We start from the raw sequence: 15,936 nt of genomic DNA on the forward strand, positions 1-15,936 counted from the left end.
AGAGGAAAAAAGTAAGAGGAATGGGAAAGAGGAAGAGGAAGAGCAAGAGGAGGAGGAGGAGAAGGGGAGGGAGTAGCTGAATGTTGGTCCGCGGAGCCTCAGGAGGAAGCGAGTGGAGCCATGAAAGAAGAAGGTTTTGGCGCCTTGGGTCATGAGCTCCATGGTGTTGTTTCTCTCTCTCTCTCTCTCTCTCTCTCTTGACACACACACACACACACACACACACACACACACACACACACACACACACACACACACACACTCGGGTCCCAACCAAGCTATCCCGGGGCTCGAATCCTGTGCCGAGTGGAAACGGATGGGCAGTTGCTTGCACTTCCGCCACTGTCCACTCAGCAGGGAATGGGCGCCGGGTATCAGACGGAAGGGGGGGGGGGGATCACACACACACACACACACACACACACACACACACACACACACACACACACACACACACTTTGCCTGCACTCTTGGTCCTCCGCTTCTTCGTTAGCCGGCGTGCGAATGCGTTCCTCTCTGTGCTTTTGTCTCTTTGTCTCTTGATTATTGTCCTCCTTCTTCTTTGTTTACACACTCTCTCCTCTTCCTGGTGACGTTTTCCTCCTGGTTGTTGTTCTTCATTGTGTCAGTGTTGCGATATCTTTTTTTGTGTGTGTGTCTGTGTACGACGACGATCATTATCACTACTATTATCATTATTGTTATCATCTTTATTATTATTGTAGTAGTAGTAATAGTAATAGTCGCAGTGGTGGTAGCAGTAGTAGCAGTAGTAGTAGTATTCTCGTAGCATCGCATCCTCATATTTACCTTTTATACATTTTCTCGCATTTGTTTTATCTCCTGTCGTCCTGCTCATCGAGGGGGGCGGGGGGCGGGGGGGCGTGCCTAGGGGGGCGGGGGGCGGGTGGGGCGTGCCTCCGGGGGCCAACAGATAAAGCACAAGAAGCCGTGGGCGGGAAGCAATCAGGGCAGAGTTATGGCGTGATATGGAGGCGCGGCGGGGGGGGGGGAGAGAGAGAGAGAGAGAGAGAGAGAGAGAGAGAGAGAGAGAGATCCTTTGCCTTTTTAAGTGTCGTGGCGTGCAAGGAGCTGCGTTCTTTAGCGTAATGAAGGTACAAAGTTATCATCTAAACCTCGACTGTGTTTTCCTTTGCAAATTCACAGGCGTCGTTTAGGTGTAATTGGTGTAGGTGTGTACGCATTTGCGACGTCTTTTTCCAGCAATTTCAGCCACATTTCTGCTCAAAATTATCCCCATTTTCTGTTTTTCGTGTAATCATTTCCTCTCACGTTCACATATTTCCTAGAATTTTAGAATTTTTGCCGCCCTTCCTTCCTTCTTTCCTTTGTCTCGTGTAATTGCGTTCTGGAACTTTTACTCATTTTCTACTCTTTGTTTTCTGAAATATCACCATTATTAGATTTGCTCATCGATTCTCGGCTTGTAAAAACACCAGTCATCCGTATTATTTATTTATGTATCCTTAATTGCTCTCCTAACATCGATATTCCAACATATTTGCTTGTGCACAAACATTTCACTCATCTTTTTATTCACTCACACCTTACTCACAACACCACAACCCGTGTAACAGTATATTCCTGGACACCTTCACCTCACTGTAATTTCTTCCTACCCCTGACCCTGTGGCAGCCCCAGTGGTGGACATTATCGACGAGCGGGGCTCCTCCGTGAGCGAGAAATTCTACAAGACGGGCAGCACCATCGAGCTCAAGTGTACGATCAGCCAGATGCCGCAGGCCCAGACCTTCATCCTGTGGCGGCACGGGGACCACATGCTGAACTACGACACCTCCAGGGGCGGCATCAGGTGAGGAGCGGCGAGGATGGTAGGAGTGAAAGCAAGGGGGAAGTGGGGGAAGGGGACCATGGAGGAGGGTGTGCTGCGTGAAGGAGCAAGCGTGAGGGGACTGAGGGAAGGACGGTGACGATGGTGGCTGAGGGGTCTGGGTGAGGGTGATGAGGGACCGGGATGAGGGGAGTGAGGGTAGGAATGTCACGGTATGGAAAGGAATGTGAGCGGGAGGAGGGAGGTCACTGTGGAGAAGGAAGTTGTGCTGCAGTGGAGGAACAATCGTAAAAGGAGTAAGGGAAGGAATGTGACGGTGAGGGAAGGAATGTGACAGTGTGGGAAGGAATGTGACGTGTGGCGGTGAGGGATCTGTGTGAGGGTGATGATGACGTCACACGTCACCTACGCCACAGGTATACGGTCAAGGCCAAGGCGTTCCACCACCAGTGTGTGTGTGTGTGTGTGTGTACAATGCTGAACACGGTTTTTACAGTATGTGAGACTCGTTTGGTATGTATTTATGTGTAAGAGAAAGGCACTGACCCCCATAGCACACACAAAGTTAAAATTCAACATTACTCTAAAAGTGCACCACCACCTCCAATTTCCTTCAGTACCTTCTTTTATCTAATCCCCCCGAGCTATTAAAAAAGTAGCTAAGACTACCTCTCTCACCGAGAAGCGGCTAGGAACTTGAATATAACTCGCTACCTCTCTGTCGCGATGCAGCAACCAAACCCGCTGAGGTATCCTGCCCCATTACTGGACTTGTTTCACAAAAAAATACATTTAATATAACAGTTAATAACGCTAAGCCCGGTCGTCTTCCATGATGGTTAATGTCAAGGTCCGTAGAATACTACGAACCTTTGTTAACGCCTGGCGCCACTTGGAGATCTTTAGCAGCTTCGCTCTTTTAGTATACATCTAGTCTCCCTTGCTTACGATCCTGGAACCAAGCTCCGTGGACGAGGTACGTTTGGTACAGCAATCGCGGTTATTAATGAACAAAGACATTTACGCACTCTTGTCCACCATTCCGGGAGTTTTCAGTAAATGGGCTCGCTTTGTCATAGCCCAGGCGGGGCTGCAGCGAGGGGACGGAATGCTGGTGGGGCCGCACTACCCTGAGAGTGGCCTCTTGGTTTCAGTGTACCGTTGTCTGGACGGTCACAATGTATATACTATGACTCAATAGAGTTAGATAACCCACCAGACCTGCTTCAGCGTTTTCTGTATGGCGGCGCAACGGGGTGTCAAAATTATTGGTTAAGATGGTGTGCGAGAGCACCCAGGATGAGCAAGGTGGGGCATGCCCTTACCACGGCCTCACCTTCGTGGACGCTGCGACGCGTGTGAAAGAGAGAGAGAGGTGTATAAGGTGATAATGGCGTTTAAGAGGCATATGAGGCACATACCTGATGCGAAGGCTGTCCTGACGGGGTAAACGATCATTAAGGAGTGTGGCGCTGGGTTGTAAATCTGCTGTCAGGTGACTCGCCCAAGTGTATGAATGCGTTGTTTCTGGGTGAAATCAGCGAGCGAGTGAGTGCATGGCCTTCTCACGGAACGCCAGAACGACATGACGTCACACATTGCATCATAAATGTGCGGCCCGTGCCAAGACGCTCCACCACCAGCGTGTGTGTGTGTGTGTGTGTGTGTGTAGAATGCAGATACAAAAACACATGTGAAAAATACAACATGAAGTTCAGAGCACGGAAGATTTAATGAACAACGCGGGATATTAGTCTCCACAAGTGACGCTACAACACAGCGCTCTACCATCTCGCTCCTTGAAGATCATGGCCAAGGAGTGCGAGTGAGAGTATTGAGGGACTAATGTGAGGGAGCTGAGGGAATGAGTGTGAAGGGTGTTAGCTAAGCAGGAAAGAAATATGAGGGTTCCAAGTACTTATATATAGGAGGGAACTAGTAATATGGAGGGTGAGGAAGAGATGGATAAGTGAGAGTGGGTGTGAGAAAAGAGTGAGGGAGTGAGAAGCTGCGTCTGGTGAGGGGAAGGGAAAGAAGGATAGATAAGTAAATAAGGGACTGTTTACCTGTGTGTGTGTGTGTGTGTGTGTGTGTGTGTGTTAGCTATAGTGACTCCTCTTCATCCTTCACCTCATCCTTTTATCAATCTCTCCTTCTTTCCCATTATCCTGCCTGTACTCTCTTCCTCTTTAACCTCGTGTTGTTCTTTATTTAACTCTCCTACTCCTCTTCCCCCTCTCCTCTCTCTTCACTCCCTCTTTCTTTCACTTGCTCTCCCTCCTATCGCTCTTTACTTTTCCCTCTCTCCCTCTCACCTTCCTTTTTTTCGTTCTCTCCCTCCCTTCTCTCTTCCTCTCCCTCACTCCTGCATACCTTCACTCCTTTCAATCGTTTTGTTATTCTGTTACTCTTCCCTCCCTCTTTCTCTCCCTCTTACCTTCACACTCGTCTTTCCTTCGTTCTGTCCCTCCCATCATTCTTCCTCTCCTCCTCCTCTCCCACACTCTAACATACCTTCCATTACTCCTTCCTTTCAATCCCTTTTTCTTTCTGCTTCTAATCTTACCTTCTCACCTTCACTCTTCCTTGTAATGTCCCTTATATCACCCTTTTTTCCCACGTCATCTCCTTCATTCCCATACATTTGCCTCTCGAGTGGAAAAAGTCCAATATTACCCCGATCTTTAAAAAAGGAGACAAAAAACAAGCCAGTAATTATCGTCCCATCAGCCTTACGTCTGTCCTAATTGAACTATTCGAAAAAATAATCAGGGATAAAATGATCACTTTCCTTGAAACAAATGATTTGATAACTGATAGTCAGCATGGATTTCGTAGTAATCGGTCTTGCCTTACCAACCTATTAACCTTTTTCAACGATATTTATACATGTTGGGACGCCCGAAGCCCATATGACGTAATTTACCTAGATTTTCAGAAAGCGTTTGATAAAAGTTCCTCACGTTAGGCTTATTTCAAAACTGCGTTCCCACGGTATTAACGACCATCTATGTGCGTGGATTCATGACTGGCTCACCGACAGAGAACAACGTGTAGTTCTTAATGGTGAAGCATCGGATTGGCAACCCGTCACCAGTGGCGTGCCCCAAGGTTCGGTCCTGGGGCCAACACTACTCATAATTTATGTGAACGACTTAGAAACTGATATCCTATCAAAAGTAGCCAAATTCGCCGACGACACCAAATTAGGAGGTACGGTAATGAACAGTGAAAGTTGCGAAAAGATTCAATCAGACTTAATAAGACTTGCCGACTGGAGCGAAAAATGGCAAATGAGTTTTAACGTAGGTAAATGTAAAGTAATACACATAGGTGAAAAAAATCCCAACTTTAAATATCAGATTCAAGGACATGAGCTCAGCGAAGTAAAACAAGAAAAAGATCTTGGTGTCATTATCAGTAACACTCTTAAAATGAGTGATCAATGTTCTGCAGCGAGTAAAAAAGCCAATATGATGTTAGGATTAATATCAAGAAACTTTGATTATAAATCACCCGAACTTATGAAGAGATTATTTTTAGCATTTGTAAGACCACACCTAGAATACGCCGTTCAGTTCTGGTCACCGAACTATATCAAAGATCAAGTTTTGCTAGAAAAGATACAGCGACGAGCAACCAAACAAATTCCAGCGTTCCGAAACTTGCCATATGACGAGCGTTTAAAGCGTTTAGATATGTTTTCCCTAAAAAAGCGAAGGATAAGAAGGGACTTAATTGAAGTGTTCAAAATCCTTAATGGATTCGACAACATTAACCCGGATAGTCTATTTCAGAGAGACACCAACACAAGAACACGTAGCAACGGTACGAAGTTAAAGGGAAATCGATGTAACACATTGGTGTGCAGAAGTTTTTTCAATAACAGAGTCGTCGATCTCTGGAATGGACTCCCACCGTCAGTAGTTAGCGCACAGAGTATCAATAGCTTTAAGTCTTCTTTGGATAAGCACTTCAGGGATATAAGATTATACTGACCCTTTTTCGCATGTTTTCAGACAGATTGCAGCAAGACCTCAACCTATATTCATATAACTCTCCCCCACAACCTAGATTGCAAGTAGCGAAAGTCAACAATAGAGTAAAGCAACAGTTAATGTCCGCATGACAGGTGGAGTGAGGTGTGGGTGCAGTAAAGTGACAGGTTACTGGTGCTGTGCCTAGTACCGCCGGTAAAACGAGGATCAAGCCTCCACCTGTGCCCCTGAAACTACACCTCACCCATCGTGAGTATTAAGGGGGATTCTGGGGCTGCCCTGTGTAGGCCACTCGACCTCTTCCAGCCTCCCTGTATTTCTATGTTCTTATGTTCTTATATAATGAAGTCATTTTCCCCCACAGCTTAGGTTACCAGTAGTGTAAGTTAAGGGTAGTAATTTCCTCTTATTTCTCTCTTTACTGTAAAATTTCCATGTCCCTTTCTTCCTTAAAGGTACATGGTGTTCTCTTCTAACTATTTCCTGCCGGCACGTTGCCGGAGGGAGAGGTGGGTGGGGAGGAGCCTTCATCTATTCTGTCCTGTCCTACCACACGTAGATTACTAGTAGTAGCGGTAGTAAACAAACACCCTCGTCATAGACCGATAGGTCTTCTGGTGTCTGTTCTTCCTATGTATTCCTATGTATATCCGCCATCACTCCTACATATCCCATTTTCTTTCTGCTTCTTTTCTTTCCTTCTCCCCTTCACACTTCTTTCACTCGTTCTCTCCCTTCTATTACCCTCTCTTCTTTTCTTCCCCTTTCTCCCTGTCTCCCTCCCTGACACTGCTATCTTCCTCCCGGCAGTGTCAAGACAGACATGAGCAGCTCCGTCATCGTGTCCACGCTCTTCATCGCCAACGCCTCCCCTAAGGACTCCGGGAACTACACTTGCTCCCTCGGCGACGTGGCCACAGGCAGCGTCCTCGTCCACGTCCTCAACGGTGCGTTGCCTTGGCCATGGCGCGGCGGTGGCTGGGGTTGTGAAAGTGACTCAGGATATTGTTTTACTGTGATGGGTTTTTATTTTCGCATGTGTGAATGTGATGAAGCTCTGTTGACTGGCTATTCTGTATATTCTTTTTTGGGGAGGGGTATTTTTTATTTTTTTATTTCACATTTTTGTGTGCGGAAGCAGCAGGTAGTGGGATCATATCGTGGTCGTTTAAATGGTTTATTATTATTAGTGACACTAGTGGAAACAACAGCAGTAGTAGTAGTGGTAGTACTAGTAGTAGTAGTAGTTGTAGTAGTAGTAGTAATAGTAGTAGTAGTAGTAGTAGTAGAAGTAGTAGTGGTAATAGTAGTAGTAGCAGTAGTAGTAGTAGAAGTAGTAGTAGTAGTAGTAGTGGTTGTAGAAACAGCCCCAGCACAAGTAACAACACCAGCACCAGCAACACCTCCACAGCTACCACCACCACTACCACCACCACCACCACCACCAGTAGTAGCAGTAGTAGTTGTTGTTGTTGTTGTTGTTGTTGTTGTTGTTGTTGTTGTTGCCGCTGCTGCTGTTCTTGTTGTGCAGTGGTTATTTTGGACGTAGTAGTATTTTCATTTTTTTCATGTTTTCCCTGCCCTGTGTTAAGCGGCGCCCCCTCGCCGAGAGCAACAGGAAGGAACACTCCCTAACAAAGCGTCGGCGTGGCTGCGTGGCCGCGTGGACGTCAAAAGAGAATCGCACAATTTTTAGGCCAATACAATGGACTCGATCCACGGAAACCATAAAAAGGCTATTGCCTTGATGTTTTTTTTTTCTTCCATTACTGTGATGTTTTTATTTCCGATTCATGCATCGGCGGGGATTCCTGTCCCTTGCCTCGATGGAACGCCGTCACACGAGGAGGGGTTGGCATATTATAGTTTTTTGTGCTACAAATTCTTTAGTTGATATTTAGGTGTATTTCTGAGAAAATGTTTTTCTTACCCTTTTTGAAATCCTGAAATATGTACACTCTCTCTCTCTCTCTCTCTCTCTCTCTCTCTCTCTCTCTCTCTCTCTCTCTCTCTCTCTCTCTCTCTCTCTCTCTCTCTCTCTCTCTCTCTCTCTCTCTCTCTCTCTCTCTCTCTCTCTCTCTCACACACACACACACACACACACACACACACACACACACACACACACACACACACACACACACACACACACACACACACACACACACACACACACACACACACACACACACACACACACACACACACACACACACACACACACACACACACACACACACACACACACACACACACACAATAACACACACACACACACACACACACACACACACACACACACACACACACACACACACTTAGGTTTAAGGACAGACCACCTAGTCTGGACCATAGGGTCTGTGTGGGCTTCATATCTATGTAAATTTATGTAAATCTCTATCTCCCCCCCACAGGCGAGCACCCTCAGGCCATGCACGGCTCCAGCAGGAAGGATCTTTGCTCGCTGACGCTGGTGTTCGTCCTCTCCTCCCTCACCACGCTCATCAACCTCCTCAGATGATCTCCTGGGTCAGTCGAGGTCACCAGCCAGGGGTCAGCGTAGAGGGTCAACTGTAAGGATTTGGATGGTTAAATGTTTGATGGCGTGACCTAATGTAACCTGGCTCGATCGTCCTGCTCCCGAAGATGATGATGTGTTTAATTTCTTGTTCATCTTTGTGTTGGATGTTGGTGGTGGGTGAGGCAACGCGAGGTGTGCAGAAAGGTGTGTGGGTGAGTGAGGTGCTTGTGTTCTCTTAGGACACCCAGAACCCACGCCCAGCGTGGAACGCAAGCGCCTGACGGACGCATGTCAGAAGGAACCTATATGACGAACCCACCTGTTTGACGTGTGTGTGTGTGTGTGTGTGTGTGTATGTGTGTGTGTGTGTGTGTGTGTGTGTGTGTGCGTGCGAGAAGAGAGAGAGAGAGAGAGAGAGAGAAGCCACGGAATATTACCGCCTGTGTATATTTTTGTTACTTCCTGAAAGGCGAAGGATGGTGGACCCACAGGGCTGGACGTGTTCTGTACTGAAAGGAAAGTGGAAATTCCCTGTAGCGAGTGTGCGAGGAACGAACGGTTTGTTGCCCTCGTGCGTGGAGATGAGAGGAGCAGCCAGCCAGCCAGCAGCCAGCCGGCAAGGAAGCAGCCAGCTAGCCACGTCACTTTGTTGTGTTTGTGTCATGTTGCTGTCCTGACGATTATCCGTCGCCTGCACCACGCACTGAGGAACCTTTTAATGTTGCCTGGAGGGCGACGCACCGGTGCTGGCGGCGTCTTGTACATAGACACACAGACACGACGACCCTCGTTCGTGTCTCCTCTACATGTGCTCAAATGTGAATCAATGGATTCTTGAATGCGTTAAAGAAAAAAAACAAACAAACATTACAACAAAAAAATATATAATATACGTACCTACACTTCTTAACGCGTTCTTCCAGTTCTCTCACATCCTGAACCTGTTAGCTCTAACTCCACCCCTTTACCTCCCTTCTCTCCGCTTCCTCCTCTTCCCCTCCCTTCCAACCCCCCTGCTGGTGCATGGGGCCGAGGGCGGAGGCACAAGACAAACAGACTCGGCGGCCACAATAGCGTCGCGTCAGCCCTGAGTACATGCAAGGTGGTCGCTCAGCAGGGTTCCCGAGGCCCAGGGGAGCGGGGCACGCCGCGCCGCCTCGCCGGGAAATTGTTCTGCCCTGAAGTGCGGCCGTGAGTTGGAACTTGCGAGTGTTTCCACTAATTGCTGTGATTTATTTTTGTCTTTTTTTCAGTGCGGCTGGAAACTGCGTTTTCGGCAGACAGGAGCCAATGATTGTAGGAAGGAAATTGGAAGTGCAGATAGGTTTTCGGTGGGGATAGGGAGTGGAGAGAGTAAGCCTGGGAGTGAAAAAGTACTATTAGTGTATTAATAGCGGTGAAAAGTATTATTAGAACAATGAACACAAACATTTTCCGAGTTCGCATTTTTTTTGAGAGCGAAGTGTTGGCGATCTGTAAAGTATTTCGAAGCTCATGCCGTGCAATACACATTTTTTATCCTTCTCTCTCTTAGTTGTGAGTAGGCAAAAGGACTCTCAAGAATGGCAGAGGCGTGAGACAAGCGCTCCACAATCAGGCCTTGGACACGACCTTCCCCCCTGTATTATCACCCCTTCCCCCCTCCCCCACCTGGAGGGCAAAGCAGGTGAAGTGCGGGCAAGGGGAGAATGGTGGAGGTGGAAGGAGGCAAGGAATAGTGGTGATGATGGGGGTGTTGGAGCTGTGAGGATGGTGGTAGCAAGGGGTGGGGGGGGACGAGGGGCAAGTACTTGGTTTAGATGTGGAAGTTGAAGTGGCGAGTGAATAGGTGGAGGTGAAGTGGTCACCTGAATGGAGCCGAAGTTGGATGAGCGGTTGGCGGCAGGTGCGGGCGGCCAAGGTCGCTGGAGAACACCTGAGAGCCGGTAGTAATGAGGAGTGTGTTGACGGTCGATTCTGCACGAGGGTCTTCAGGGGCGGGGACGAGGGGCGACTCTTGAAGACTGACGGACTAGACTGACTTTGAATTATTTGGGAGATTCGATGAAAAAAGAAAAAAAGGGGCTTGGCAATTAATGTTACTTGAAATTTGAATTAATTGGAGGGATTCGAAGAAGAAAAAAATAGGTGTTTCTTGACGATGGATGTTGCTAGACGGAATTGGAATTATTTGAGACCTCCATGAAAAGAAAAAAATAGGGGTTTCTTGACGATGGATGTTGCTAGACGGAATTGGAATTATTTGAGACCTCCATGAAAAGAAAAAAATAGGGGTTTCTTGACGACTGATCTTACTAGACAGAATTTGAATTTTGGAGGGATTCAATGAAGAAGAAAAAAAAGGGCGTTCCTTGACAATTGATGTTACTACACGGATTTTTTTTTTTTCGGCTTTGGATGAATGAAAGTTAAGTTAGTCGCATTTATTCATATATGTATTGATTTATTGCATTTTTTATAGATAGGCCTATATATTTATCGTTTAACCATATTGTTTATTTCCATTAGAAAAATATATAGATTTGTTTAGATGTCGACCGTTGTTCTCTCTCTCTCTCTCTCTCTCTCTCTCTCTCTCTCTCTCTCTCTCTCTCTCTCTCTCTCTCTCTCTCTCTCTCTCTCTCTCTCTCTCTCTCTCTCTCTCCTACCCGGCAGATGAGTCACAATCGATACGAAGGACATGACGGGCACAAGATTACCTCTCCAGACCATTATTGAAGACTCATAACTCACGCGGGAGCTGGAGAAGACACCGACTCAGAGAGAGAGAGAGAGAGAGGGAGAGAGAGAGAAGGGGAGAGACACGAGGCGGGCATCAAACATATTCGGAGCAAACATTTTTGGCGCTAATAAATTTCGCGTCAGCTTATCTACTGGTTATTATTTTTATCCCGATACACTGGACAGCTAGACATGAACACGCTTGCCAGGTAGATATTTACGTGCGTCCGTGCAGGGGATTTTCTTTTCCGTCTTATGTGTATTACTATTTCAAGAAGTGTCTCCGGTACCTCTTGAGTGACGCCCCGAAGCTTCAGTGAACCAGCGAAGTGAACGACTGACCAGCCACTCCTCGTCTCTCCCTCCTCTCCTCTCCGTGACGCCATAACTCCCCTCCTCTCTCTCCCTCCTCCTCCCTCCTACTCTCCCCTCCTCTCCCTCCATAGCCCTTGCCGATCGACAGGTTCTCAAGAGTGATGTTTTTCCTCCGCCACAGTCTTGAAAGTTTATTGCGTTTCACGTCTTTGCGAAGAGCCAGAAACTTTAATTTGATAATACCGCGCCCTTATTCAACACGAGAGAGAGAGAGAGAGAGAGAGAGAGAGAGAGAGAGAGAGAGAGAGAGTTCAGGAATCGGCTTAATTTGTACAAAAGAATATGTACAACCCTATTCACGTCACCTCTCTAATTACCCAGGAACGAAAAATACTGGGCATCAATCAATACATAACGACGAAATCAAAGTAAAAATAATTAACGTGTGGACTTACAGGTGAGATTAAAGAAGGAACCTGTGGCTGCGATGGGCTGTTGTACCTGTGAGGACGCAACCCGAGGTGATCTCCGGGCCACCAGCCTCACCCACACCAGGTAAATGCTACTCACCTGAAGGGAAGGGAAGTGTAAAAGCTCACCTGGTTAATGGAAAAAGGAAGAGGAGGAGGAGGAGGAAGATGAACAAGAAAAAAAAATGATTATGAACGAGAAAATGGAGAACTTAAGGCAAGGAGAATGGAACAAATAACAGGGGAGAAGAAAGGGATGAGAAAGGGATGCAAGTCGGCGTTCGTTGTCCTGTTGTCTGGCGTAAGAATTGTCCGGATTGTGATGTGCAGCAAGGTGGATGGCAAGCAAAAAAAAATCGTTGAAAGTGGGGCGCGTCCTTTTAGAAGCGTGAGGCAAAGAGGGCGGGGGACGTAAGTCGGATCAAAGGGCGAGGGAAGGCTCCGGTCATTTTAGTAGGTGGGACGCGAGGTGCTCGGTGATAGCGTCCAGGTAAGGTGGACCAAAGGATTAGAGAAAGGCGGGAAAGGTATAGGTGATGGTAAGCAAGTCATGAGTTAGGTGAGAAACGTCCAGGTGTTGGGTGGGAACTTCCAGGTGAGGGGTGAGGTGCCTCGTGGCGGTGTCGAGGCTAGGTTGTGACGGCCGAGAATCAAGGTGTTAGAGAGGCCCCGGGAAGGTAAGGCGTCGTGCGTGGAGGTGATCAGTGAAGACTCTGAACCATACCCATTGCTCCTTGCCCTGAAGCACCAAACCATCACCTCCTCCTCCTCCTCCTCTTCATCTTCCTCTTCTAATGCTTCCTCATCCTCATCCTCCCTCTCCTCCCTTCCCATTTTTGTGACCTGTAAGAAACGAAGAAGCATTTATATATATTTACACATATACAAACATATAAATATATAAAAGACAACATTTTAACTTCACTGTACCTACGTAGTGGATTCCTTGTCATTTCTGTTGCGTGTTGGTCGTGTTTTCAGACTCTGTGAATACTTATTGCTGTGTGAACCAATGCATACATATACGTAATACAGTGTGTTGACCCCCACCAGCCCCACCAGCGAGCTCTGTCCCCCTCCCCTCCCCGTCACGTCATGTCACCCCCCCCCCCCCTCCTCACCCAAATGGCCGTCAGTTTAGGGACCTCGGGAGGGGAGAAGTTGATAAGGATGGCCGCCGATCATTGTGTGTGTGTGTGTGGACATCTGTTTGGGCAGGAAGGACAAACAAACAAGTCGTGAAGAGCGAGGTGGCTGCGGCAGAAAACTTTGTAAATAAAGCCAGCCATTACGAACACTTGTTACTGTTTATGGACTGAGAGGGGGAAAGACTGACCTGCTTTTATTCTAGTTTTATTTGTAAAAAAAAAAAAATCCGTCAGCCTCTTCGTCGCCACAGGACCAAAATATTTCTTCACACCGCACATTTAACCAATAAGGAGAAGCATCACGAACAAATAGACAAACAAGCAAACAAGCACAGGACTCTCCCTTTCCTCTTCCCTTCCCCTGTAAACAACTACATTGAAAACAAACGAACCAACACAAGCGTACATCATTGTCTGCCGTTTCTGTTATTACTTGTATGGGTTTTTTTTTTTTTTCTCTCTCCTTTATCGCGTTTTCTCTCCCTCGTTTTCTTTTCTTCTGTCAGGGAGAAGAATACGAGGGAAAACTACGAAGATAAGCTCGTACGTATGTATAAGTGATCTAAACTATACTAGAGGTACTTCAACGTTGCATTCTTTGGTAGAGAAATACGTAACATACTCTTTTGTCTAGATTAAGTAGTAGTGTGACTTTGTTGTTTACAGGTGTGTGTGTGTGTGTGTGTGTGAGAGAGAGAGAGAGGCAGCAGTAGTAGTTTGTAGTTCGCTGTGATTTTTTTGTAACTGTAAATATGTCGTAGGGTTTGTATGCAGCCAGTAAAGTTGACTGATCCATCAACAAAAAAAAAAGTGCGTTTACTTATCCTGCCCCGGCATGTTGCCACTAACTGATTTGGCATTGCTTGGACCTCCCTAACTACATAATTCTCTCTCTCTCTCTCTCTCTCTCTCTCTCTCTCTCATACACTCGTAATCATATACACTGTGAGTGACTATAGTTTATTCACAAGTCAGTCACCTGGACCCTAGCGACCTGAAGACCAATTCTAACACCTTGGTAGTAGAGGGAACAACGAACTGCTTTGCTACCGACCTGCGCGCACTACCCTCATCTGCAGTAAGTTTTTTGTTGATTATAGTGCAATGTATAGTAACCAATCACAGAAATTTCCATACAGCAAGGCGTGAGAAAAGCTGTGGATAGTGATAATTAATGATAACGACCACTGTCCCACACTGCCTGCAATCCCCTTCACTCCTGCACTGCAGTCTCCTGCATCACTACACTGCTATCCCTTCGTGTCGGGCTGTCATAGGCGTCGATTCACTTCTCCCAGATGACTAAAATAATAGACCACAATACACCACTTTCGTGAAACTGCTCAGAAGGCTTCGGGAATGGACTCGAACACACATCCTACGCCCGGCAGGTCCGTCACATGAGGACTGACTGACTCGCCTCGCTTCTTTCGCCTCAGCACTTGTTGCTTTAGGAAGTCGAGGTGACGCCGCGATATCAAGGTTCATTTTTTTGTGTGTAACCGAGCTGTGCGTGGTTTTGAGGACCCTGAGGCACCCCTGAGCGTCGTGTGGCCAACGAGGCGGTGAAGAGCAAAAGGCAGGCAGCAAGGTGAGTAAAGTTAGACGTTAGTTCATAGTGTCCTCCATCTCTGTGTCCTTCCCTCCCTATACTTCTCTTCCTCTCTCTCTACTCCTATCCTCAGCATCCGGTGGCTTGCTACACACCTCACTAGTTCACTCTCATGCAACGGTTCCCAGTGAGTGAGTGGCGTCCAGAACTTCCCGGACCTATCAAGCAGGGTCACCAGCTGCGTATATTTAATTGGCACATGATAGAGTAGAAGAGTCGGTGCTTTGACGAGTGAATGGGTCCGATGCGCAATACTGAGACTGACTGGCCACGTAAAGGAATAGAGACCTCGTTTTCTTTTTTATATGTATCCCGTGATATCTGATGTTGCCATTTGCTGAACCATTCCTGTGTGTGTGTGTGTGTATGTGTGTTTTATTTAGGTAGTTCCTTTATGAACACACACACACACACACACACACACACACGTGCCCTGAAGTATAATGGCAACATGTTAAGCAACACAATCACGTACAAGCTGTCAACAAACTAGCAACTTTAATTCCCAGTACGTGCGTGTAACACTGGTTGCCTGCGTGTAGGTAGCGAGGAGCGGCCGTGGGGATGAGGGTATAAGTTGGCAGCCGGTAATTCCGCTGCCTCGTGTGGACGCCGTTATTGTTTGCCCTTGTTTTCAAAATGTTGACCGAAAAGTTGCTTACGTGTTGGGAAAAACGGTACCTCATTGCTGTTATGTTATCAAGCATGTTTGGGGCTGTGTTAGCACCACATGTTGGAAGGCATAATGTAAATCCTCCTCCACACTTGGCTTAAAAAGAAACGAGAGAGAGAGAGAGAGAGAGAGAGAGAGAGAGAGAGAGAGAGAGAGAGAGAGAGAGAGGTATGGGGGGGGGTGAATTTACGGCCAACACATAATTTTCCCTGACAGTTTTTGTGGCCACAGTCTCGTGGATTTGGGCGAGAAGTCCGAGAATTATGGACCAACTTTTCTTCTCACATGAAACAAATAGTTGGTGTCGACGTACCGAACAGGTCTGACGGTCATTAGTACTCTTTGTGTGTGTGTGTGTGTGAAAGATAGAGAGAGAGAGAGAGAGAGAGAGAGAGAGAGAGAGAGAGAGAGAGAGAGAGAGAGAGAGAGAGAGTCTTCGGTTCGTACCCAAGACCCTCGCAGCTGGCCCGCATTATTAGGATTTCAAGAAAGGTAGTAGACCCTTGTCCAAGAATTTCCTCGGCACATATTTCACTAGGTGTCCTGCATAGCTACATGACGATGCTGTTATCTGTTCAGTACGTGAGCAGACAAGTAGTACTACATGAACACCTAATTTCACTTGGAATGATAATTGATTCGGCCCATAGGAGAAGGCATAAAC

The 15,936-nt window shown here is 46.9% G+C and overlaps 1 protein-coding gene across 1 annotated transcript in view; it reads left to right on the plus strand.

The window, feature by feature from the left end:
• Positions 1-8,462, plus strand: part of LOC126998181 (uncharacterized) — a 133,637-nt gene extending 125,175 nt beyond the window's left edge. Inside the window, exons 9-11 of the mRNA XM_050859629.1 lie at positions 1,658-1,835; positions 6,623-6,759; positions 8,227-8,462. Of these exons, the coding sequence (XP_050715586.1) occupies positions 1,658-1,835; positions 6,623-6,759; positions 8,227-8,333 (422 nt within the window). The 3' untranslated portion in view covers positions 8,334-8,462. The remainder of the gene's footprint in view (positions 1-1,657; positions 1,836-6,622; positions 6,760-8,226) is intronic.
• Positions 8,463-15,936: the final 7,474 nt, after the last annotated feature.

The sequence above is a fragment of the Eriocheir sinensis genome, chromosome 2 (genome assembly GCF_024679095.1).
Source record: "Eriocheir sinensis breed Jianghai 21 chromosome 2, ASM2467909v1, whole genome shotgun sequence".
Taxonomy (NCBI): Eukaryota; Metazoa; Arthropoda; class Malacostraca; order Decapoda; family Varunidae; genus Eriocheir; species Eriocheir sinensis.